This window comes from Acomys minous (assembly GCF_964271855.1).
Source record: "Acomys minous genome assembly, chromosome: 17".
In the NCBI taxonomy this organism is placed as follows: domain Eukaryota; kingdom Metazoa; phylum Chordata; class Mammalia; order Rodentia; family Muridae; genus Acomys; species Acomys minous.
Window position 1 is genome coordinate 3,666,880 of NC_140500.1, and position 26,774 is coordinate 3,693,653.

Sequence of the window (26,774 nt, forward strand, 5' to 3'; positions counted from 1 at the left end):
AACAACAGTTAAAGACCTAAGAGGCTCTTGAATTGAAGGGATAAAACCCAAGGCAGAAGTTGGTAGGAACCCCGGGAAGGATGCATAACCTCTGCAGTCTCCCAGGGTCTGAATCTCTCAAGACCACACCCAGTGGGGCAGCCTTGATCCTCGAGGCTGGAGAACCCGGTGGTAGCAGTGTGGGGACTGATCCTGTGTGCTTCACAAACCAAGTGGGGACCCCTCCCCCCATCCTTCGTGTGACTTCATGTCCATTACAGGCTTGGTGTATTGGATCTTAGGACAGAAAGCCCGGTCACGGGAGGCTGTAGTGACAGGGACAGAGTTAGAGCTGTGCTGCCATTTGTCCATAGAGTTTGACTCACTGTTGTAAGTGCTTACAAAGGGCTGCCGTTTCCCGCGGCTGGCTGGGCTTTGTCTGCCGGGGCCTTAAAGGAGGTGAGGGGTACCATAGCATCTCTCATGTGCTTAGGTACCAGCTAAACCTCTTCGCAAGGATGTGCTTGGACCGCCAGTATCTGGCCATCAACCAGATCTCAACACAGCTGTCTGTAGACCTGATCCTGCGGTGTGTGTCTGACGAGAGCCTGCCCTTTGACCTCCGAGCATCTTTCTGTCGACTCATGCTCCACATGCATGTTGACCGGGACCCCCAGGAGTCTGTGGTGCCTGTTCGCTACGCCCGGCTCTGGACTGAGATCCCCACGAAGATCACAATTCACGAGTATGTCTGGGAACCTTATGTTTTTGTGAGGGCTACTGTTTCTGTGAGGAAACACCACTGTAACCGAAGTAACCAGGGGAGGAGAGGGCTTGCTTGGCTCACACTTCCACATCACTGTCCATCACTGAAGGAAGTCAGGGCAGTAACTCAAGCAGGGCCGGAACCTGAAGGAGGGAGCTGATGCAGAGGCCATGGAGGGTGGTGCTGCTAACTGGCTTACTCCCCATGGCTTGCTCAGCCTGCTTTCATATCGAACCCAGGACCACCAGCCCAGGGATGGCACCGTAAGGGGCTGACCCTCACACATCAGTCACTAATTAAGAACATGCCCTACAGTTGTGCCTACAGCCTGATCTTACGAAGGCATTTCTCAACTGAGGCTCCCTCACTTCAGCTGACAGGAAACTGCATTGTGTTCATTACTTTTCTCCACTGTTCTGACAGTTTAAGTAGTTGGTGAGAAACAGCTTAAGCAAGGAAAGGTTTGTTGTGGTCCATAGTCGGAGGGAGCATCCCATCCTGAGGAAAGGCTCGGCCCCAGGAGCATCCCATCCTGAGGAAAGGCTCGGCCCCAGGAGCATCCCATCCTGAGGAAAGGCTTGGCCCCAGGAGCATCCCATCCTGAGGAAAGGCTCGGCCCCAGGAGCATCCCATCCTGAGGAAAGGCTCGGCCCCAGGAGCATCCCATCCTGAGGAAAGGCTCGGCCCCAGGATCCCGAGCCAGTGTCACCCTGACTCTGCGCTCAGGAGGCAGAGAGAGCTAACACCTCACTTTTGCTCTTTATTCATTAAGGACTGGTGCCTTCTGCACTTAGTGGGGCCTTTCCTCTTCAGTTAACTGGTCCTGGGAGCCCCCTCACAAATGTGCCCAGAGGTGTTTACCTGAGGATTCTAGATCCTGCCAGACTGACAGTGGAGATGAGCTGTCACAGAGATGTCTATCAGGGTGTCTAAATCCAGCAGATGAGTGCAAAGCGAGGCATCTTTGGCTTTGAACTGGAAAGCACAGGGAGGCCGTTTGCGCACTTTGTTCATACTGTTCACCTGGGAAGAGCCAATAGGATGCTCTCTCCTGAGGGCACAAAGACAGCTCTCCAGGAGGAAGGGAGTTTCTGGGAGCTGGTAAACAAACCATCCCAACAGCCATTGCTTGCTGAGCCTGTGAGGTGCTGGCAGATGCGACCTGGCTTGTTCCATCCCAGTGTGCAGTAGCCCCGTCAATCCCCCCGCCCCCCACCTCCATCACAGGTAGATCGGAGGCAGACACACCCCCAAAGAGGTTGATTGATGTGTCCAAGGCCGTGCACTCTGGGAGTCAGGATCTTGGCATGCCCACATTTTAGTGTTGCTCTTATGTCTCTCTCTGCCCAGGTATGACTCCATCACAGACTCTTCCAGAAACGACATGAAGAGGAAGTTTGCCCTGACAATGGAATTCGTTGAAGAATATTTGAAAGAAGTTGTAAATCAGCCGTTTCCTTTTGGAGACAAAGAGAAAAACAAACTGACATTTGAGGTATTTAAATTTATTAGATTTATTTTCTATGTGCTTGGTGCTCACAGCGGTCAGAAGAAGGCATCAAATCCCCTGGAACCAGATGGTTATGAACCTCCATGTTGGTGCTGAGGGCCAAGCCCACGTCCTCTGGAGGAGGGGCAGAGCAGTCTTTCCAGCCCCACTTGAGGCATTTAAACAGTTACTTGTGGCACAACTGTGTGTTCTTGTCAGAAATCAGATGCACCGAGCATCAGGGATTTTCCTTTGCTTTAATATTTAGAGCATTTGATATAATCCCATCTGCTGATGATAAAAATATAGACTTGGTATTTTAGACTTTTGTTTATTTACTTAGTTTGGGAACCATATGTGGTGTATAGAAACACGCCTTGCATGCTAATTACACCACAATCAAGTGATTTCACCCAGTTTGAAACAGAAGAGAAAAACAAAACAAAACAAAACACCAAAGAAAAAACTTCAGGCTAAAAATCCCCTCCCCAGGACAAATTTTAAAATTAAAAAAAATCACCTTTTCTAAGTTGGTCTTTGTGACAAAAGTACTCAGTAACTAGTGATGTCGAATTCCTATTATACTAATGGGGGGGTAGAGTTACAAATGAAAGCCCACTTTATTTTACTTTTTACTATGCCTTGATAATTAAAATGCTCTTATCTCAACTATCAATGAATTATAGCATTTCTTGTTTTATTTTTGTTTGTATTTAATTGTTATGCTTGGTAAGTAAGGACAGTTTTGGATGCCTTTCCCCACCTTCAGGCACGTGGTGGGTCAGCCTCAATGGCCGGAATTGATATGTGAGGATAGCACAGTGACAGAAGTAGATCGAGGTCGCTGTCGCGCCACCCCTGCTGTCCTAGCTAGCCTCTGTCAGGAGACACCACCCCAGTGTAGCAGCCTTTCTGTGAGTCAGCAGCCTGGGCGTGGGGCAGTGCGTCTGTTCAGTTGCTCCCGTTTCTGCCTCACTCAGGTGGTCGTTGGGGGCCTGCTTCTCTCCTGGCTTGTCACCACACGCCTCTCAGCCCTTTGCCACACGGCGTCTCTGTGGGCTGAATGTCCTTGTGACATGATACCTGGCTTCCCATAGAGTGACAAAAAGAGTAGGATGGGGTGATAGAGTAGGGAGGAAAGAGGAAAGAGAGTGAGAGGTGGACACACACACATACACGCACACACACATGCGCACACACGCACACGTGCACATGCACACATACATACATACACACACGTACACACACATGCATACACACACGCACATGTGCACATGCACACATACATACACACACGCACACATGCACACACACGCACACGTGCACATGCACACATACATACATACACACACGTACACACACATGCATACACACACGCACATGTGCACATGCACACATACATACACACACGCACACACACACACACAGCACACTTACAAGCAGTGTTCTGTAATCTAGGCTTTGGAATGACACAGCTTTTCTGACACATTGTAGGGCAGCCTACTTTGGAGCTGTGTCTTGGAGGCTGCATCTCACCCTTGTTACTTCCTGTAGTAGCCAGAAGGCCAGAGGCTAGTGTAGGGGACATACAATTCTGGGCCAATTTATGCCTTGTATTTATTTAGTAGTAATTTAGCCACTGATTAGTAGTGCCCTCCTGACTTACATCAAATTGAGTATATTGTAATACAAGCTCCTCACCTCGCCTTAAAGCTTTTATGAGTTAATCCTTGATTTGAATCAGTCACAATCTTAACAGTAGAAACATGTGAACCCCTGAGATGTGAGCACCGCACATGTCTGTTCCGTGTTCCACCCCTGAGATGTGAGCACCGCACATGTCTGTTCCGTGTTCCACCCCTGAGATGTGAGCACCTCACATGTCCGTTCTGTGTTCCACCCCTGAGATGTGAGCACTGCACATGTCCGGTCCGTGTTCCACCCCTGAGATGTGAGCACCGCACATGTCCGGTCCGTGTTCCACCCCTGAGATGTGAGCACCGCACATGTCCGGTCCGTGTTCCCGATGCATGTCTCCCTCTTCTCCTCCCCGCCAAGGTGGTTCACCTGGCCAGGAACCTCATCTACTTCGGATTCTACAGCTTCAGCGAGCTGCTGCGGCTGACGAGGACCCTGCTGGCGATCCTGGACATCGTGCAGGTCCCCGTGTCATCGTATCTTGAAAGATTAAGCAAGTTTCAAGATGGAAGTAAGAACTTTTGAGGGCTGGGATGATGTTTTTGTTATTAAGAGGGAGGGAGGTAAGCTCAGGACACATAGGGAAACAGATTTTTAACGTGTGCAGGCCGTACAAACACCGGCTCGTAATGGGGCGTTCAAGCAATTTGCTCTCGTGATAATGAGTTTCTGCGTGCATGCCTGTGTGCGTGCATGCATGTGCGTGTGTGTGCGTGTGCAGGCTTGACATCAGGTATCTGTATTGACTGCTGTTGACTTTATTAATCATGGCAGCATTTTCCAATAAACTCAGAGTATGTGCGTTCCAGCTGCCCTAAGTATTCAGCTTGCCCTAGGGAGCCCTTGTCTCTGCTTCCAGAAGGCTGGGGGCACAGACAGCTACCGTGACTGCTTGGCTTTGACTCAGGTTCTAGAGATCCGAACCACCAGACTTTCAGTAGTTCCGACATCATAGCCGTGTGTGTGTGTGTGTGTGTGTGTGTGTGTGTGTGTCACACACACATGTAATAGTGATTGTGTTTGGTGACCCAAGATAGGCAGTTGTTTCTAGGAGTTACAGGCAAGAGTGCATGCTGGGCATATCCCTGAGAGGATGCGAGGCAGATGAGGTATAGTCAGAGCTGAGACCTCAGCTCGACACACGAGGGTCTGAGCTGGGGTGGCCTTTGGGAGTTGTCACACACTGAGGCAACCAGGTCAAATACATCTTTGTGGCAGTCAGCCTCTGGCTTCTGGCTTCAGCGAGGAGGAAGGTGTGTGGCTCTGGGAAGGCAGGATGCTCTGCCTGGGAGAGAGAACAATAAAATGACAGGGGTTGTGTGACAGTCACCCTGAAAGAGTTGAAGTGCTGAGAGTGGAGCAGGTGAGAACATGTGGAGGAGGGTCCTGAAAGATCCCAGGTGGGGGCTCAGGGGCTTCTAGAGATGAGCCACGCGACAAGTGGGGACAGAGGAGAAGCGCTCTTGAGTCTTATGTACAAAGGAGAGAGATGATATTAGCCTGAGCAGCATCACAAGGTAAAACCAAGGAAGTGAAGGACATGTGTCTGTCCCCCACCAGAGCCACCTGTGCTGTGAAGCTGCTGGCTGAGGTAAGCTCCCTGGCCCTGGTGACAGGTGAGCAGGCACAAGACCCGTGAGGCTAAAAACAGCATGCAGAGGGGGTAGGGTGGGCGCCAAGTCCCACTGCAAGGGAAGGAGCCGCTGGTCACAAAAGCTTCTGGTAGAGGTGCAGCCAGTTTTCCTTGAGCATGTAGCCCCTGCTAAGTCGTCAGAGCTGAGGTGGATGGGCTGTCACAGGTTGTACTTAGTGGTAGGTGGGAGGAATTGTGGGATGGTGACGAATAGGATTTTTAAAAATTATACAAATTTCTCAAAGAACTAAAAAAGTAAAATTACCAAACCAGTAAAGATAACTTCCTGGAGATGGAGCTGGCCATGGCACCCATCTTCACGGGAGCTGGCCACGGCGCCCCGTCTTCACGGGAGCTGGCCACGGTGCCCCACAGGAGCTGGCCACGGTTCCCCGTCTTCACGGGAGCTGGCCACGGCACCCCGTCTTCACGGGAGCTGGCCACGGTGCCCCACAGGAGCTGGCCACGGCACCCATCTTCACGGGAGCTGGCCACGGCACCCCGTCTTCACGGGAGCTGGCCACGGCACCCATCTTCACGGGAGCTGGCCACGGCACCCCGTCTTCACGGGAGCTGGCCACGGCACCCATCTTCACGGGAGCTGGCCACGGCACCCATCTTCACGGGAGCTGGCCATGGCACCCATCTTCACGGAAGCTGGCCACGGCACCCATCTTCACGGGAGCTGGCCACGGCACCCCGTCTTCACGGGAGCTGGCCACGGTTCCCCGTCTTCACGGGAGCTGGCCACGGTTCCCCGTCTTCACTGTAATGGGGCATTCCAGGCCTCGCAGTGATCAGGCCAGCACTGTTTGTTGCTGTGTTATCACGTAGGGAAAGAAATTTCACACCATGACATTGGTTCTTAGTTTGCTTAGCCTCACACTGTCATTTGGTCTCTGTGATTTAAAAGCTCTGACCATGTAATTGGTCTTTTGGGTTTAAGAAATGTGTCGAGGCACCTCTCTTTGGTCACGCACGGGAGTGACAAAAGCATGTGAACATAACAGCTCACAAATGGGATGCCTCGTGTGTTATTTGCAAGTAGTACATTTATTAGATTATAAAATTGTTTTTTTCTTTTTCTGCCAAAGATTTTGCCTTTTCCCTTATCATGTGTGTGTGTGTGTGTGCGCGCGCGCGTGCGCGCGTATGTGTGTGTGTGTGTGTGTGTATGTGCACGCTCATGTGTGTGTGTTTCCATGTGTGTGGCACACATGTATAGGTATGCAGCATGTAGAGGGCTCAGGCTGGCATCAGGATTCAGCCTACGGATTCCTAATTATATTCCATCTACTATTCTTTCATTATGTTCCCTGAGGCAGGGTCTCTCAATCAAACCCAGAGCTAATCAGTATGGAAATGGGTAGGCTCACTAGCCAGCTTGGCCCGGGAATGGCACTGGAGACAGTAAGTCAGACAGACAGACAGACACACAGACACACACACACACAGAGTCCCTGGAGAACTTCATTCTGTGTTGCCTCCTTTCTGAGATTTCAGCTTTGGAGATTGTCCCAGTGCCATCTCTGTTACTGTGATAAACTCTCCGAGAAACAAACCACTCAAGGGAGAGCCTAGTTCACAGTTCCAGGTGCCAGCCTCTCACTGTGGAGAAGTCACACACAGCTTGTCAGGTGACACACACAGCCAGTCACATGACATGCACAGCCAAGGGTGAGAGAGAGAGAGAGACATGCAGGCACACTTGCTCAGCTTGCTTTTTTAACACTGGCCCAGCCAATGAAATGGCACCGCCTACATTCAGGGTGGCTCTTCCCAGCTCAGTTTACCGTTCAAGGACCAGCTCTGCAAGGCGTGCCACAGGCCAACCCGAGGTAGGAGATCTATTTTGAGACTCTCCAAAGTGCGCCTAGGTTGACGCAGGGAGTCATGCTCAGCCACTCGTCTGCCTTAGCCACTGAGGCAGGGTTTCTCAATCAAATCCAGAGGTCACCGATGTGACTGGCCTCACTTGCCAGCGTGCTCACTACCCACCATAGAGATGAACTGCCTCGGGGCCAAGAGAGTAAGATATGGGTAACAATAGTGCCTGAAAAACCTGGCTGATAGGTAGCCCGGTGGCCCAGTACAGGGCAGGGCAGAGGTCGGGAGCAAGAGTGGCGAGAGGCGCTTTGGATATGTGGGGGCCCAGGAGGCCCTGGTGGCCAAGAGCTGGGCACTCCAGTCCTGCTTTCTCCCTCTCTGCCTCCTTCCCTCCCCGCTTCTTCCATTGTTTTTGCCTTTTTACTGGGACACGTTATGTCTGCACAGTCCAGGCTGGCTTCAAACTCGGGCTCTTTTGCCGCAGTGTCTCGTGTTCCAGGACCCGTGCGTCACCATAACCTGCTGTGGAACTCCTGCCATTTCCTACTTCTCTCAAGTTCCCCAAGGAATTCGGTACAGGACAGTTCACATTTACTAAGAATTTTGGTTTAGTTTGCTATGGTTTCATTAGACCAAAAAGATTAAAACACACAGACAAACAAACATGGCATCATTCCTTCATCTTGGAAACAGGCTTTGAATCAGTGTCAAGTCGCCATCTAAGTGCTTTGCAGTGGACGCTCCTCTCCTCTTCCTGTGGTCCGCTTCAACTCTGAGTGGTACCTTGTCTCCGTCAACTCCATCACAGACGTCCCCCTAAACTGCATTCTCTGCCCCTTGTACAGCTCTTGTCACTCCCGGGGAATGATAGTCCCGCTGCTGACAGTGGTGCGCAGACGCCATCCTCACGTGAGCGAGGCACCATGGGTTCTCCTCCTGCACGTCTGCAGTATTTTAACATGGTCCTCAGCTCTTGCCCGTGAGCTGCACCTCTGCCTCACGGGCATGCATAGCGTGCTATGTTTGGCCTGCATATATTTGACCACACAAATGACTGTGTGTGCTACTTAGCCCGGGCACGAGTCAGTCTGTGACAAGCAGGTCTGTGTGAGTGCCCTTTCATGACTTTTGCCCCATGGCACAGTTGCTAAGGATCAGGTCGATGCGCAGCACCTCGCCGGCCTTTCTTATCTTGCTCAATACCAGAACACACGCATGTGACGCACCTACGTGAGAAGTGGGCATCAGAAAGATGAAACATTCCAGAGGCCCTAGCTTACAAGTACAAGTTTTTGTTAATTAAAAAAAAAAATCTGTCTCATCTAACAGCTCTTTGGCCTGGATAATCCAGTGAGAAAAATTCAGGTTTGTTGCAGAAGAGAACATAGTGGGAAGAAAGGCTGTGAGATTTGATTCTGGTCCTGGCTCTGAAGCTGGCCTGTGTTGTGTCTACTGTACTGGCATATAGACTTTTTTTTTTTTAATATTTACTTGTGCTTGACCATGTATACATTGTATGTGGCCCATAAATATACCTAACTTTGAATATTAAAATAGCATTCCAAATGTGATTTGTAAAAAATTATTAAACGAGCAAGTCACTGAGTAGAGTGTTTGTCATGTGAGCACGAAGACTGGAATTTCTGGATCCACGTGACTGTCAGACATGGCAGTATGTGTGTGAGTCCAGCCTACAGGTGACACTCCAGGCCAGTGAGAGCCCTTGTCCACAGCCAACCAGCAGGAAGTTGGATTGTGTCTGAGAATGACACTTGAGGGCGACCTCTGGATTCTACAAGCACACAAGTATGTACAGACTTGCACACACATGAACAGACACACTTTCACACATGGTTACACACACACACACACACACACTTTCACACATGGTTACACACACACACACACACACACACACACACACACACACACACTGCTTAATGAGCCTTTGAAGTGTGGCTTTGAAACATCCAGGGAATGGCAGACAGCATGGTAAGCAGCAGCCAAGAACACTGCCTGGCCTTTAGCACCCGTGGGTCTGCTTGGCAGCTCACATGACGTGCTTCTGCTAGTTTGTGCTAGTTTAAGAGACAATGCCGATGGCTACCGCCACTGTGTTCATCGGTACTTTAAGGAGGACTAGCAGGGTGTGAGGCATACACAACATCACAAGACAGCTGCGCCATAACGTCCTCAGAGCTCTCTCAGTTAGGGGTTGCCCACACCGTTATTGTATGAAAGTTCTTTTTAAAATACGTTTGGATCGTTTTGGCTCAGTATGTATGGAAGATTTACTCAAGGCTCACCTGCGTTTCCGTGAGACTTGCCACCTCATGTAGATTTGAGCGTCCCCTTTCCCCCCCCCCCCCAAATTAGCCCATGCGCAGTGGCAGAACATTTTCTCAGCTGCTCATGCGGGATTTGCTCCTGTCTCTGTGGCTGTGAGGGGATTCTGGCACCTCTGGAGCTGTGGGGAGTGACAGGATCAGGTCTAGCATGGCTCCTCATTGTGTGTGTGTGTGTGTGTGTGTGTGTGTGTGTGTGTGTGTGTATGTATATGTATGTATATATATATGGAATTCCATATATTATGAAATATACATTCTCCCACACCTGAAAAGTCAAACAAAAAGTAATAGTACCTTGTGTGTGAGTGAATGGCTTGAGAGCCCACAGGACGGTTGCCTCGGTGTTGGAGCCAAGGACTCTGGGGGATTGACTCTGAAGGGCATGAGCGAACTCTCTGGGTGGTGGGAATACTTGGTCTGGATGTGTATGGTATATATGTGCGTGTGTTTTTGTAAGAACCTTGAAGACCTCACATCATTTGTTCTAAGTTACCCGTCAATCACAGAGCAGTACTGAATCCATTCACAGCTCGTCTGGCCAGCCGGGAAAAGTTAAGAATCGGTTTCACAGATTAAAACCCTGAGGTCTGGAATACTGAAATGTCAGTGTTTGCCAGTGATGAGATGTGGAGCTTAGCCTCATGCTGTGTAGATCCTTTCAGGTCTCCTGCGTAGGGGACAGGAAATAATTTCCTCCCAAGTTGTCTGCTTGATACCCAGAGAAGATGGATGGTCCTCCTTTCCTTGGCTGCTGCGGAGACTGAAGAAGGTTTAGTTCATCTCACACTTCAGGCAGGTCATAGTAGTCACTGCAGATGTCAGGCAGGTCATAGTAGTCACTGTAGATGTCAGGCAGGTCATAGTAGTCACTATGGATGTCAGGCAGGTCATAGCAGCCACTACGGGATGTCAGGCAGGTCATAGCTGCCACTATGGGATGTCAGGCAGGTCATAGCTGCCACTACGGGATGTCAGGCAGGTCATAGCTGCCACTACGGGATGTCAGGCAGGTCATAGCTGCCACTACAGGATAACAGGCAGGTCATAGCAGCCACTATGGATGTCAGGCAGGTCATAGCTGCCACTACAGGATGACAGGCAGGTCATAGCAGCCACTATGGATGTCAGGCAGGTCATAGCAGCCACTACAGGATGTCAGGCAGGTCATAGCAGCCACTATGGATGTTAAACAGGTCATAGCAGCCACTACAGGATGACAGGCAGGTCATAGCAGCCACTATGGATGTCAGGCAAGTCATAGCAGCCACTACAGGATGTCAGGCAGGTCATAGCAGCCACTACAGATGTTAAGCAGGTCATAGCAGCCACTACAGGATGTCAGGCAGGTCATAGCAGCCACTACGGATGTCAGGCAAGTCATAGCAGCCACTACAGGATGTCAGGCAGGTCATAGCAGCCACTACAGATGTTAAGCAGGTCATAGCAGCCACTACAGGATGTCAGGCAGGTCATAGCAGCCGCTACAGGATGTCAGGCAGGTCATAGCTGCCACTACAGGATGTCAGGCAGGTCATAGCAGCCACTACAGGATGTCAGGCAGGTCATAGCTGCCACTACAGATGTCAGGCAGGTCATAGCAGCCACTACAGGATGTCAGGCAGGTCATAGCAGCCGCTACAGGATGTCAGGCAGGTCATAGCAGCCGCTACAGGATGTCAGGCAGGTCATAGTTGCCACTACAGGATGTCAGGCAGGTCATAGCAGCCACTACAGATGTCAGGCAGGTCATAGCAGCCACTACGGATGTCAGGCAGGTCATAGCAGCCACTATGGATGTCAGGCAGGTCATAGCAGCCACTACAGGATGTCAGGCAGGTCATAGCAGCCACTATGGATGTCAGGCAGGTCATAGCAGCCACTACAGGATGTCAGGCAGGTCATAGCAGCCAGTACGGGATGTCAGGCAGGTCATAGCAGCTGCTACAGGATGTCAGGCAGGTCATAGCAGCTACTACAGGATGTCAGGCAGGTCATAGCTGCCACTACGGGATGTCAGGCAGGTCATAAGCAGCCACTATGGATGTCAGGCAGGTCATAGCAGCCACTACAGGATGTCAGGCAGGTCATAGCAGCCACTACAGGATGTCAGGCAGGTCATAAGCAGCCACTATGGATGTCAGGCAGGTCATAGCAGCCACTACAGGATGTCAGGCAGGTCATAGCAGCCACTACGGGATGTCAGGCAGGTCATAGCAGCCACTATGGATGTCAGGCAAGTCATAGCAGCCACTACGGGATGTCAGGCAGGTCATAGCAGCCACTACAGATGTCAGGCAGGTCATAGCTGCCACTACAGGATGTCAGGCAGGTCATAGCAGCCACTATAGGATGTCAGGCAGGTCATAGCAGCCACTACGGGATGTCAGGCAGGTCATCGCAGCCACTACAGATGCAGGCAGGTCATAGCAGCCACTGCAGGATGACAGGCAGGTCATAGCAGCCACTATGGATGTCAGGCAAGTCATAGCAGCCACTACGGGATGTCAGGCAGGTCATAGCAGCCACTACAGATGTCAGGCAGGTCATAGCTGCCACTACAGGATGTCAGGCAGGTCATAGCAGCCACTATAGGATGTCAGGCAGGTCATAGCAGCCACTACGGGATGTCAGGCAGGTCATCGCAGCCACTACAGATGCAGGCAGGTCATAGCAGCCACTACAGGATGTCAGGCAGGTCATAGCAGCCACTACAGATGTCAGGCAGGTCATAGCAGCCACTACAGATGTCAGGCAGGTCATAGCAGCCACTATGGATGTCAGGCAGGTCATAGCAGCCACTATGGATGTCAGGCAGGTCATAACAGCCGCTACAGGATGTAAGGCAGGTCATAGCAGCCACTACAGATGTCAGGCAGGTCATAGCAGCCACTACAAGATGTCAGGCAGGTCATAGCAGCCACTACAGGATGTCAGGCAGGTCATAGCAGCCACTATGGATGTCAGGCAGGTCATAGCAGCCGCTACAGGATGTCAGGCAAGTCATAGCAGCCACTACAGGATGTTAGGCAGGTCATAGCAGCCACTACAGGATGTCAGGCAGGTCATAGCAGCCACTATGGATGTCAGGCAGGAACTCAAGGCAGGAACCATGGAGGAACACTGCTTGTTTGCTTGATTGCATAGTTTCCTTATACAGTCCAGGCCTACTTGCCTAGGAATGGTGCCACCCACAGTGGGCTATCCCCCACTGCCCAGCAATCACCAATAAGGACAAATGCTACAGGCCAATCTGCTCTGGATAGTCCCTCAATCAAGACCCTCTCCTTGGGTGACTCTAGATAACACACAATAGGGGCTTCAAATAAAATAAAAAATAAAAAATAAAATAAAATAAAATAATAAAAGTCACCTGTAGGTAAATGTCAGTCAAGGTTCTGTTAAGGCTCATGTTTCTTTAAGTCCACCTGTTAATAATTGTCAAACCAACTGTGATCCATGATCCTGCCCCAGCAGAGAGATTTGTGAGACAGAAAACTTAACTTTTAGTTTGTGTAGCTTCAGTGTTACACACATTTCTCATTGTTTTCACTCTTCTGAAATCGATAAGAGGCAGTTGGCTCGTTGAGATAATAAAATCAAAAGCGTCTTGCCAAATCACCCGTCACTTTCATGTTATCTTGAAGAATCAGGGGTCTGCCTTTTGCCTTAAGCACTTTCCTCCTTTTTATAATTTTTGGGGCGTGGGGGTAGGGTCTCTTTATAGCTATGGCTGTCTTGGAATTCCCTTTGTAGACCAAGATAGCCTGAAATTCACAGAGAGCCACTTGCCTCTGCCTCCCAAGTACTGGGATTAAAGAGGCGCACCACACCACACCTAATCCTTTTTATTTTTGACTTAACAAGGATGATTTCTGTTTTTCTCCAGTCACTCAGCACACTATATCAGTTAATATTATTGATGTTGAGTTAATTATTAAAAAAGAAGAATTGAAATTCTAGGGTGATGATTTTTCAGAGAAAAAGAATATGTGTTATCTCCTTAACTGAAAAGCTGTAAGTAAGTGTCAGTTAGGAGGAGGGAGATTTTTTTTGCAGCGTTGAGGACTGGTCACCTTGGATTTGTCTCTGATGTGTAGAACAAAAAAGAAATTTCCCTGTGGTAAATGGCTCTGGGACACGCTGTGTGCCTGTGATTTGTGCACTGGACAGGGGCCGCCCCATGTGTCTGTGATTGTGCAGTGTTGGGCTGATGTTTTTCGGGCTGCAGAAGTTCACAGTGTAAACATTTCTCAGCACAAGCAAGGAAACGCAGCGTCTTTGAGATGGAGGCCTCAGAGTTGTCCATACATGGAAATTTCAGGAGAATTCTGAGGTCCACATGCCACAGGCCTGGGAGGATGTGGGAATGCACCCTCCTCTCCTCCGGACTACACGTGTTACACATTAGAGTGTTCATGGCCTCTGGCTTTTAATTCATTGGCGACAGGATCTATATTTGGGGGAAAGATTTGTCTAGGCCAACCTTCCTTACAACAATCATTTGATTAAATGATTATCTCCCTTGCAGTTCTAAATGGGACACAGCCACTGTGTGTGCCATGGATGTCTGTGTGAGCCAGGGCTAAGATTAACTATGAGACGGTGTCCCTTGGAGGCTAGCACGGGAACACGCTCAGCAGTGGGCTAAAGGGCCGAGCCGGTGCAGGTAACTTAAAGCTGTCATTGCTTGCGAGCACCGGCGCCTCCTTACAGCACCTTGCCAAGGTGTGGCTGAGCCACAGTCATCTGGAAATAATGCCTGGGGTGGTTTGAGGGTCCTGGATGGTAGAGCCTCTGCCTCGGGATTATTTTGATAGAAAACACAGGGTGTTCTCTTCCTCCTCCTGTCCCCACGTTGTCCAACCTTGGAAATTATTTTATGTACTTTTTTTTTTTTATCCCCACCCGCCTTTTGGTCATCTAAGTAGCCATATAACAAAAATTTCCAGGACTTCAGAGTGAAAACCTAGGACCCTTTCTACCTGGAATATGCATGCACATCAGAGAAATTGTGTTTCTTGCACTCTCAACCATGTTACTGCACACTTGATTCACTTCATGATCCCAGCCGGTTGTGCGTCTGGGGACAGTGGTGAATTCAAAGAGGCTGCCAGTTTCTCACGGTGTCCTTGTGTATAGCTGCTGTTGCTCACTGCCGCCTGGCCCACGCACACTCTTTTCATCCATCTTGCAAGTTTATTTTATTTGTCATTTTCCTTTCAGCCCGGTAAGCACCCTTACAGTTTACAGTCTTTTATAACTGGGAGCTCTGCTGCTCTGCACCCCGTTTTCATCTCCCTTCCTCGTGGCTCACACCCCTCTACACTTCTGGAAGGGAATGTTCTGGTAAACACCCGAAAGCCAAGACCGCTGTTTGCAAAGAAGAGTCGACGTGCTCTTTTGACCCCAGCTGCTCATTGTAGGAGCTGAGATGTAGGAAGGCAAGATGGGACTGACATCGTGGGAGTGACGGGGTGTGCCGTGACTGGCTGACGGGGTGAATGTGGGGAGGTGTGTGTGTGTGTGCGGACTGTGCTGTGGTGTGGATGGAGAGACCTCACGAACAGCCAGACTCGGGGAGTGACAGACAGCGACTCCTCATTGGACGTGTCATCTGTTTCTGTAATGGCCTCAGAAAAGACAGTTCTCCCTGCATTCTGACTTGTGGACCTCTAGTCAGAGCAGGTAAATGAATCATGCTTATTGGAGAATCCAGGCTTCTCCTTCAGAGGAGAACTTGTTTGCCTGTAATCCCGCTTCCAAGCTCTTTTTGTTTTTTAAAATATTTTATTGGTTTATTCATATTACATCTCAATTGCTATCCCATCCCTTGTATCCTCCAATTCCTCCCTCCCTCCCATTTTCCCCTTACTCCCCTCCGCTATGACCTCCTCCCCCTGTATATGCTCATAGGGTATCAAGTCTCTTCTTGGTAGCCTGCTATCCTTCCTCTGAGTGCCACCAGGCCTCCAAGCTCTTTTTATGTCATGAAAGCCCAAAAGCCCTTCATCTGAGTCGTGAGGGAAGATGCTTGAAAGTGACATCTGACAGTTTGTGGATTTTTGGTACCAGCCAGGCCTTTTCCACCACCCTGCATTACTGGTAATTTCTAAAGCCATGAATTTTGCAAAAGAGATTTTGTTCACAAGGCAGCTGAGTCCAATCCCTCTCCCTAAGGATGTGGTTCGAGGGTATTTATGGGACCAAAAGAAAAGAAAATGTGGTTTGAGCTGTAGGAAGCCACATAAGGAAGCGCAGCGTTGGTGGCCTGACCTGTGTAAACATGCTTTAGCCTTCCACGGGAGGCCTGTTTAGAAGGCACCCCTTGCCTGGCTTTGCAGCCTCTGATGTCAGGGGCTTCCAGCTGACCTTCAGAGGCACAAAGAGGTCGGCTTTAGTGTTTTGAGCCAATTTAGATGATTCCCAACTCTCTTTAAAAACAAACTGACCAATTTAAAAGCACTGAAACAATCCTTGTGGTGACATTCCTCAAGACGTTAAGGAGCAATGGAGGGCTGTGGGCAGGGCGGGGCCTAACTTCTTTATCTCTTAGTTAAGTCACTTCTAAAACCGAAGATGAACTCCAGAGACTACAGGGTGAATTCGGGTTTTCTCCAAGTTTCCAAAGCAGGCCTGTGCCCTTTAGGTTGTAAGCTCTCTTTTTTCCTGAAGCAAGCTCGCCCTGTGTTGCCTGGTGCATCTGGGCTCCATCCACCCTTTGGCCTCAGCCTCTCACGGAGGGAGTGGCAGGCTCCGTCCTCTCGCCTTGGTCCCTCGAGATTTTAAACTTTAGGGTTGAAACATTTTATAAGAAAGAGAAGAACCTTCTTAATTTTCTTACAGGGACTTGGCTACAGTCATTGTTCCCTGGCTAGTGATTTGCAGTATCTTAGAGATAAAAACCATTTCTTCTTCTCATTTGTCAAACCATCCCCTAGCGCTGTAACGCCCACTGCCCATCACGCTGCTGTGCCCTAGTGTTTACAGTAACGGGTGAAAACATAGGCCTCCCCAAGACATAGGTGTGGGGGAGGGGCAGGTGTGTGAAGGCCGTGGCTGCTCGTGTTTTGCATGTGCTAACAGTCCTCTTCTTGTGCCAGGCAACAACGTCATGAGGACCATCCACGGGGTGGGAGAGATGATGACGCAGATGGTGCTCAGTAGAGGCTCCATCTTCCCAGCGAGCATGCCTGACGCACAACCCAGTGTCCACCCCAGCAAGCAGGCGACCCCCTGTGAGCAGGAGGACGTGACGGTGATGGACACCAAGCTGAAGGTTATTGAGATTTTACAGGTGTGTCCTGCGCCTTGGCACTGACAGAGGTGCTGCGGGGATCATTGCTTTCACTTAAGCTTTGTCCCCTGTCATGGGTGTGTGTGTATGTATGTGTATGTGTATGTGTATGTGTATGTGTATGTGTATGTGTATGTGTGTGTGTATGTGTATGTTTATGTGTCTGTGTGTTTGTGTGTGTGTATGTATGTGTGTGTGTATGTGTGTGTGTATGTGTATGTTTGTGTGTCTGTGTGTTTGTGTGTGTGTATGTATGTGTGTGTGTATGTGTATGTGTGTGTGTGTGTATGTGTATGTTTATGTGTGTGTGTGGGGGGGGACTTGTCTTGACCCTGATTGGACATTTTCCTCATCTAAGAAAGATTTTTTAAAGCAGGCATATTTAATGATGGCGTTCTAATCACTTTTCTGATTTTCATTGCTTGAAACATATTTGTGTAGTCCATGTGTCCAGATTTCTTGTTATAGGAAACTCAAAGTGTTATGTCAGCCATACTGGGATAGTCCTATAATTCTAGCACTCAGGAGACCGAGGCAGGAGGATTTTGTGAATTCAAGGCCAGCCTGGGCAGCATAGCCTGGTCAAGGCCTGCTCTCCCTCACCAAATCATTATTTACCCAATGAGTTAATTGCTGATTTTTACTGCTTCACACAATTACCTCTCTTTGTGTTTCTAAGGGGTTGGAGAATTTTTGTTTTTGTTTTTTCACAATTGACAAGTTTAATATTTAGCTTTATCAATTTAATGAGCTCAGTTTTCTCATGCACTGGATCTCTTGTCATAGAGGCTGTGATTTCTACCATTTTCATTTTGTCTCAGGAGTGGGAACAGAGTTTCCCAAATCTGTCATCATTGGCTAACGTAGACAGGGCTGCCGGAAGTGGCTAGTAGTCCTGGAAGGCTCCGTGCAATTTTCAGTCAGTGTAGTTAGATCTATACACATAGACCATTTCCCCCTTCCTCCCGGGTTTCCAAGGCCGCGCCCTGAGAAGTACTGGCAGGTGTCTCCACCTGTGTTCAGGGCCTTGAAAATCCATGCAGTGTTTTATCCTGAAGCTGAGAAATGGACCTAAAGGGGCCTGGTTCTGCCTCCTCCCTGCTCCCCCTTAGGATGGCCACTGATGCATGTCAGCGCCTCCCACTGGTGACAGTGGGCGGGGCTGCTGTGTGGCTACAGCCTCACTCTGGCTCACTTCTGCCTCCGTCCAGAGCTAGAAGGACTTTCCCTGAACCTCTGTTGCTGTCTGACCTCTGCACAGGCTCCTGTTTTACAGTGTGATGCCCTTAGCCTGCTGCTGGAGCTCTGTGGAGCTGTTTCTCTCCTCCTACCTTTACTTGAGTTCTGGGGGTGGAGGCCAGGTTGCCAGTCGTGTGTGGCAAGTGCTTTACCCATGGAGGAGCCAGTGTTTAAATGCTGTGCAGTTGCCTTGCACCACCTGAGCCGCCTGGCGTGCGTCGGTATGTGCTAACGGAACTGTTTGCCGTGTTGCTTCTAGTTCATCCTGAGCGTCAGGCTGGACTACCGGATCTCGTACATGCTGTCCATATACAAGAAGGAGTTCGGGGAGGACAGTGACAATGGCAGTGCCTCCACCAGTGGCACGCCAGACACGTTGCTACCATCAGGTATATTTGTGGTGGTGTTTATTGTTTACAGTCTATGTTCTTACTTTTAAGTTTATTTTAAAGAATACTTTTTTTTTTATTCCTTGGGAATTTCATGTATTTACATAATGCATCTTGATCATACCCACCCATCAGTAACCCTCCCCCGACTACAATTCCCTCTACTGCCACCACCCCGTTTCCATCCCCAGTCTATTTATTTGCTATTATTGTTATTTACAACCCCCTGGGTCCAGTTAGGGCTGCCCACATGAACCCAAGTGTGTGGTCAGCCACTAGGGCATGGCGTGTGGATAGCCACTAGGGCACGGTCAGCATACCAATAGTCGTATCCTCAAAGGAGAGCAGTTCTCACTCCCCCCAGCAGCCATCAGTTGCCAGGGTCCGTGCTGGGATGCTGGCCTGGGCTTGCAGAGGTGACCTCAGCAGCTGGGCACACCATGACGTCAGCCTTTCAAAATGCTCCCCTTCGTCTCCTTACTCTCAGATTCTTTCTGCCCCGTCTTCTGCACGCGTCCTGCGCCGTGGACCTGGGAGGTCGCTGGGATGACCCGACCCCAGCTGAGCACTCTGGGCTGTCTGTGCTCTGTGTTTTGACTGGTTATCGACATTGATCGTTGACTGTGGAGAAAGAAGCTTCTCTGGCCAGAGCTGAGAGCAGCGCAGAGCTATGCAGACAAGCATGTGTGCATGGAAAGCTGTTTGTCAGCGCAGGCACTTAGGAAAACAATAGCAGGCTCTGTGGTGGGGCCTGTGATCTCCCCAGTCAGGGGCTTTTGAGCAGGCACGAAATCCCTCCTGTGGTTCAGGCCTCATATCCAATCAAAGAGTGGCTGGTTGCCCCTGTAGCCATTGTGCCACCGTTGCATCAGTGGGCACATCTTGCCAGCATGTTAGTATTGAACTATGCAAGGTCCAGCACTGGGTAAGGCTGGAAGTCCTTTCTCTTTCTGAAGCCTGCTAGCAAGGCTTGGCGCTCTGTGAGCTGGCCAGCAGGAGGAAAGCTTCCTGGTTTGCTGAGGTTGGCTTCTCTGTGTCTTGAAACCAAAGGGAGTGGTGTCTCCAGCGATCAGGTCTCACTACTGAGTTTTGGTGTACAATCAAGAACAATGGAAATAACCTGTGTTGTTCGGGGTCCCCCCAAACAGGGAGGTATTCTGTGCCTTGCACTGAGATTTTAATTTAATAATCCATGTTTTCTAGAAGTAGCACTGTCTACCTGTGCAGGAGGCTTCAGTTCAAACTCCATGTGCACATGCGTATCTGTGTGTATGTGTGTGCGAGTGTGTGTAAACATGTGTGTGGTCTGTGTGTATATGTGTGTGTGTGTGTACATATGTATGTATTTGTGTGTATGTATATATGTATGTATTTGTGTGCATATGTATGTGTGTGGCGTGTGTGTGTGTATTTAACTAGCTTTTTAAAGACCCCCCTCCCCAGCACCTTTCATATCTTTAAGCAGAAGTATTTCTAGGTCAGGAGGCGACACCATCCACATTGAGACAGAGCAGCAGCACAAGACAAGGAGGGCCTTGCTGTTATTTCACTCCATGTCCCGTGTGTGTCCCCGTCCTAACGCTGCGATGGGTAGGGCTGCCATTTATCACTCCGCTTCATGGGTGAGGGACTTGTCACTTGCTGCAGTGACGGAGGAGGAAGGTCTCGCTTTGACTTAGGGTTTGAGGAGATACAGTTCCTGGTGGAGGGGGCAGCGAGGGGCGGGGCGTGAGGTGGCTGACTAGTCAGGAAGCAGGACAGGTGGGTGCTGGTGTCAGCTCACTTCCCCAGGGGTGGCCCCTCCCACACCCAGGGCCCTCACAGACAGCCAGGGTGTTTCCATGGCAGGTTGGCAGTGAGGAGGACCACAGCCATCAAAGTCCCGGAGCCCCGAGGCCTCGTAGCCCCAGCGTCTCAGTCCTCTGTACATTATGTTACTTTGGTGAAAATCTGTGAAATATGTCCATTCCTGTATCCAAGAGTAGCCTGCAGCTGAAAAGGGCAGTGTGTGTGGGCAGGCCACGGTTAGCCAGGGAGCAGTCAAGAGCGAGCAAGGGCTCCCCAAAGGCTTGCCTGCGGTGCCACTTGGGCTCTGTGTCTTTTGCTTTGGAATTCAGTCTCACACTTAAAAACTAGAAAGTTTCTGAGACTTGGAACATAATCCCAAAGAGCGTAAAAATGGCTGTAAAATTTTGAGGCTGCAGAAGGGGCTTTGCGAAGACTGAGAAATATTCACTCACCTTTCTCTGGGTTAGTCCTGGTGGCTCTAAACTACCGTCCTAGGACATAGACAACCCAACAGTTAACAGCTCTTGTGAGCCCAGCAGTTGTGCACAGACAGGAAACCTCCAGTGTTGGGAGCCACCTTCTTCTCCACCCATCAGTCTGTTGGACAAGGATTTATCGACACTAGTGTAGTGCGAATGGGACCAGGCCAGTCGCTCCACTCCTCACCTTTGCTCTGCAGGGAGCTGGCCCATCCGGGCATCCCCCATTCCGCCTGCGTGAGGAGCCAATCCTGGCAACCCTGCAGCACTGCAGTTTCCCAGAAGTACAGAACCCCAAAGGACTGATTCCAGGAACCATCAGGCATGACCAGAAAGCCACGCTGGCGGGATGCTGGCGGGTGTGTTGACAGAAGCAGAACAGCTATTGGCTCCCAGAAGCCAGACTTCTGGAAACATGAGCCCTGCACGTCAGTAAAGTACTCAAGCAAGGGTTGAGGGCACCCCTGAGTATCCTGTCTCTGATGGAGCCAGTGCCTTTCTGCGCACGCTTGCACGTGTGTGAGTGTGTGTGTGTGATTTTCCTTCTTTTTGAATCTTGCTCTTTTCTTTCCATGTTCTAGAGATAATTGCATCACATAGCAAGTAACCTTGTTCTACAAGAAAACCAGAAAAGCTTCAAGCGTGGCAGAAAGGTCACGTTGATGGGACGCACTGCGGCATGGCTTTTTATATGGATTTTGATTTTTTTTTAAAATGATTTTTCCCTTGGGGCCAGAGAGATGGCTCAGCTCCTAAGAACACTGGCTGCTCTTTCCAAACGATGGGCAGATTCCCAACACCCACATGCTGGCTCACACCTGTACATAGCTCTAGTCCCAGGGCATCTGACACCCTCTTCTGGCCCCTGTGGACACTGCACATAGGTGGTGCACAGTCATACATGCAGGCAAAACATCCACACAGGTTAAATAAAAGTAAAGGAGAACAGAATTGCTTTCCTGTGCCGTCACTAGTGCATTTTTATGTAGGCACACGCATATATTTGACATATGAAATGCACATATACACACATTTATAAATAAGAGCCCATTTGTAATGACACTTTTTGATCTTTTAACACATTCATTTGATGACAAAAATATGTTAATGTGTAGCTCATATTAAATGGGGGGGGGGACATCACATTTGCAGCCCTGGATTCAATATACAACATCTAAATACAGTTAAGATGTTCAGGTTTGTCCCAGTTTTCTTTTTCTGTTGCTGTGATAAAAATGCTTCAGCAAAAGCAATTTAGGGTGAGAAAGGGGCTCATTTCAGTTTATATTTCCAGGTGACAGCCCATCCTGGCAGGGAAGTCACAGCACGCCCTTGAGAGAGCTGGTCACACCGTATCCAGTCAGGACAGGATAGAAACACGTGCACACACATGCACTTGCTTGTGCTCAGCTTGGCTTCTGCACTCTTGAGCAATTGAGGGCCTTATACTGAGGGCACGGTGCCACCCACGGTGGGCTGGATCTGCCCACATCTGTGAACATTAGTAATCACGACAGGCCCCGCCCCCGCCAATGCCCACAGGCTAACCCAATTTAGACAATTCCTCATTGAAGTGTCTTCCTGGGTGTTGCTACGTTGTGTGAGTTGACAAAGCTCCATCACACTGATTAAGCGGAACTACATTGTAATTTTATTAACTATTAACATTCGGTGTCACAAAAAAGTATTAAAATAAAAAATATCTTCAAGGAAGTGAACACGAACGTGAGTTAGGACGAAATAAAGACATTCACTGCGTCTTGTCTTCACAGCGCCTGTTCCTGACATCGACGAGATTGCAGCTCAGGCAGAGACGATGTTTGCCGGAAGGTACTGTAGTCAGTCTTCGTCTTGTATGTGAATTATCTTACCTAGAATTTTATCACAGTTTGTTATCATTCATCTTTTCATACATGTTTAGATGCCTCAGTTGCTGCTAACAGAATTTTGGCCAGAAATAAAGGTTTACATTTCATTTACTTGAGGAAAGAGCATGTCTCTTATATAAGTCATTTTTTAAAAGGAGAGCAATGAAATCCATGTACTTAACGTTCTCTGAACTCTCAGCTTTGATTTCCTTAGATAATGAGAGAATACAAATGCGCTTTGGTTCTCCTGATGTAAACATCCTGGTGTTTTGTAGCGTATCTCTTCCCTGAGTCTCAAATAGTTGAGGTAATAAAGTAGTGTCTTTCAATGCTATCCTTAACTTTACGCAGGAGAAACCAGGCATTTCTGCCAGTTGGAAGTGTCCTTGAAGGAAGAAAATAAGGTGCCCGTGGCGTGACCACTCTCCTTTGCCACCGCATCCCTGGCATGCACTGCTGTAAAGCTTCTTTTTCAGGAATGAAATAGTAACCAAAATGAGAAAGTAAACCTCACAGTTACTGAGATTCAGTTTTGTTACAGAGGAGATAAGATGTTTATGCTAACCTCTTTACTGCCCATTTTTCTGGAAGGGGGAACAAGAATTAATATTTAACAGAACCCTAAGATTCACATGGTAGCCTGCCCTACACAGTGAGGTCTGACTAGGAGAGGAGGGAGAGAGAGGAGGGAGGTACAGAGGGAAAGAGGGAGGGAGGGAAGGAAGGAGGGAGGGAGATACAGGGGAAGAAGGGAGGGAAAGAAGAAGGAAGGGAAGGAGGGAGGGAGGGAAAGAGGGACAAATGAAGGACAGAACTCCCCAAAATTTATAGTTTAGTGAACGTTGGGCATAGCCTTATTTTCTGTTGTGATCCTGACTTCTGTTATGATTTCCTATTTAAATATTTTATTATTCTGGGGGAATAAAGGTAAAGCCAGTCTATGATTTCATCTTAAACACAGATGCGATGCATAATGACCCTGATCAGTGATGGCCGCAGTGGTAGACTGATGGCGGTAGAGTTGTGTTCTGTAACATGACAAGAACTGAACATTTCCTAGAGAGACTGACCTCGCAGATTGTCAGATTGTAGTGTGTTCATCGGGTGGGAACTCCCACCCAGCCATCTGTGCCAGTGTGTGGCACGTGCAGCCATACACAGAATTCGGTACTCGAGAGTGAGAGTAAGTGACTGTTACTGGCTTATGTGTTGAGTATCCTTTTAATCATTATTTCAGTGTGTGTGTGTGCACATGTGTGTGTGAGTCTATGTATGTATGTGAATATGTATGTGCATGTGTGAGAATGTGTATATGTTAATGTGACTGTGTCTGTATGTGTGAGTGTGTGTGTGACAGAGTATGTGTATGTGTGACTGTGTGTGAGTGTGTGTGTGAGAGAGTATGTGTATATGTATATGTTACTGTGTGTGTATGTGTACATGTGTGTGTATGTATGTGTATGACTGTATGAGATTATATGTGAATATGTGTGTGCCTGTGTATATGTGTATGTATCTGTATGTGCGTGAGAGCGTGAATGTGACTGAGTGTGTGTGTGTGCATGCGTGTGTGTGTGTGTGTGTGTGTGTGTGTGTGTGATCATCAGCTCACGCTCCTGGTCTCCTGACTGAATCACATCTTTTTTGTTTCATTTAACTTTGTTGCTTTGTTCACCATGATCCTAGAATCAATAGCTTGTCCTCTGTCTGTCGTCTGTGTATCTGTCATCTATATATCTCCCCGTACCTATTGTTGAAAAGTCACCTATATGTCAGCATTTCATCTACGTATACAGACAATCTGTGTATCAATCCTACGTATCATTTATATGTGCGCCTGTCTGCTGTCCTGTCTCTGCACCTGTTCATACGTCTGTCTCTCTGTCCTATCTGTCTTCCATCCACCACGTAACCCGCACAGATTACATAGCACATGTATGAGACAGGCTGTGTAGGCTTACACAGTTGCCACCTATAATGTTTGCCCAGGCACAAAGCCAGCCCATCAGCAGCAGCACATGCCTTCAGATGGACCTTTCACTCCAGGGGAATCTTGTTCCCAGTCCCACTGTGCTGTGTTTAAACAAAATCCCAAGCGTTACCAGTAACGACTCAGGAGCCAGATGCTGGTGTGGAAGCCTCATAGCTCAGAGAGGCAGAGGAAGCGCCCGGCTGGCCTTCCTTCCTCAGCTGATGATCCAGAAGGGAAAAGCCCTCTCCTTCTCCACACTGTCTAAAAACTCTTCAAACTGAACGTCCCTTCTTTCTGAGTCCTGTGTGTCACCCTATCCGTCCCGCACACTTCCTCTTACTCTATGGTTTCCCCCCATGTTCACTCCATGTTAACTGCTTGCTCGCTCTGCCTTTTGACCTATGTTGACCTTATTTACTCCCATGTACAGAAAGCTCTGAGATGGAAGGTGTGTGCCAGGGCTGAGCCACACCACATGCAGGGACAGGTTTCCCCAGTATACAATCTCCGGATTCACAGTGTGATCAGATATCCTGTGACACTGTGCCAAACACAGGCCCCGAGGGTCATTAAAATGCCTGTTTTCCCCTTTGATGATCAGTTCTTGGCATTTACTGAGAAACCACCTTTGTCATTGTCCCCTCATCAATTTTATAAAATTAAGAAGTAGCAACGTTATTTTTTTTGGAAATCTGGGCTTTAAGCTTAGAAACGTGATACAGTTTAAATGGCTTTTAATGCAGATGTCACGTGACGTGTTATTTTGGATTTACTTCTGGTTTTATAGGAAGGAGAAAACCCCGGTTCAGCTGGACGACGAGGGAGGCAGGACGTTCCTGCGGGTCCTCATCCACCTCATCATGCACGACTACCCTCCACTGCTGTCGGGCGCGCTGCAGCTGCTCTTCAAGCACTTCAGCCAGAGAGCGGAGGTGCTTCAGGCCTTTAAGCAGGTGAGGCTGGGGCACCCGCCTGCCCACAGCAGGTGCGGGCCCTGGGTTCAGCCCTGTCCTCAAGAAAATGGGCACATGGGCTTGAGTGGCCCTCGAGGACTGACCATGTGTGTGACCCACAGCCTGACGGTGGCCACAGGTAAAGCTATCTTCCTGAGACCCCTTTGCTGTTTTTGAGACAGGGTCTCACTCGATAGTAGGAGCTGACCCAGGCTTCACTATATTGCACAGGTTGACCCTGAACTCTTAGCAATCCCCCTGTCTCTGCGGCCGCAGTGGTGGAATTGGAGAGGTGCACTAAGATGCCTAGTTTGTTACTTTTTTGTTTTGAGAGACGGGTGTGGCCTCATCTGTGCTAGACAGGCCCTGACTTTAGAAAGTGTGTCTCATCGGTGATTTTTTTAGCCAATACCTTTACAAAAATGACAAAATGACAGACTTTAAAATCTAGGATGTGCTGGGGGAACAGTAACGTATTAGAAGTTTTGTGGCCACTGCTGTTATTTTGGCTGCAGAGTTTAATTGTGCATTTGACAAACTATAGTTCAAAATAAATAATTTGTGACTGAAAAAAAAAAGCAGAACCCCCAAAGGAAGGAACTGTGATGGGGATCTGTCCTTTCCCCATGCACTGTTTGGGTTGCACACGAATGTCACAAGTTTTACTGGTGTGCCTGGGAATCTCACTAATGCTTGTGTTTGGTGCAGTGTGGGCCTGTGGGGAAGGTTTGCGGGAAGATGCTAACAGACATGAGGAGTTACATGGTAGCGTTTGGATGCACATGCTCCATGTGTGTGTGCACATGCTCCATGTGTGTGTGTGCACATGCTCCATGTGTGTGTGCCATGAAGTATGGATAAATTGTAAATTGTATTGTTCTTTCAGGTTCTGAAGCATCTGTTTGTTAGTGGATGTGTTGTAGCCGTGAAACTTTCTTCCATGGCTTCTTACGTTTTGGCTTTTCAGACAGATACATATATAGAAAAGCTTCAGAAAAACTAGCTTGAGCTATGGAATTAGATTTAGAGTGTCTTTTAAGGAAGAATTGCTT

The 26,774-nt window shown here is 48.9% G+C and overlaps 1 protein-coding gene and 1 long non-coding RNA gene across 3 annotated transcripts in view; both read left to right on the forward strand.

Annotated features, from left to right (window-relative positions):
• The window catches only part of ITPR2 (inositol 1,4,5-trisphosphate receptor type 2), a 409,555-nt gene that overhangs the window by 129,370 nt on the left and 253,411 nt on the right, over positions 1 to 26,774 (forward strand). For both annotated transcript variants that reach the window (XM_084764875.1, XM_084764876.1), the window contains exons 19-25: positions 473 to 724; positions 2,096 to 2,240; positions 4,293 to 4,443; positions 16,841 to 17,034; positions 18,533 to 18,662; positions 22,702 to 22,759; positions 25,557 to 25,722. In XM_084764875.1, coding sequence (XP_084621001.1) covers positions 473 to 724; positions 2,096 to 2,240; positions 4,293 to 4,443; positions 16,841 to 17,034; positions 18,533 to 18,662; positions 22,702 to 22,759; positions 25,557 to 25,722 — 1,096 coding nt within the window. The remainder of the gene's footprint in view (positions 1 to 472; positions 725 to 2,095; positions 2,241 to 4,292; positions 4,444 to 16,840; positions 17,035 to 18,532; positions 18,663 to 22,701; positions 22,760 to 25,556; positions 25,723 to 26,774) is intronic.
• Positions 10,435 to 11,943, forward strand: LOC311587738. The gene is made up of 3 exons (XR_014775957.1): positions 10,435 to 10,566; positions 10,627 to 10,657; positions 11,917 to 11,943. It is a non-coding gene; the product is annotated as an uncharacterized lncRNA (long non-coding RNA).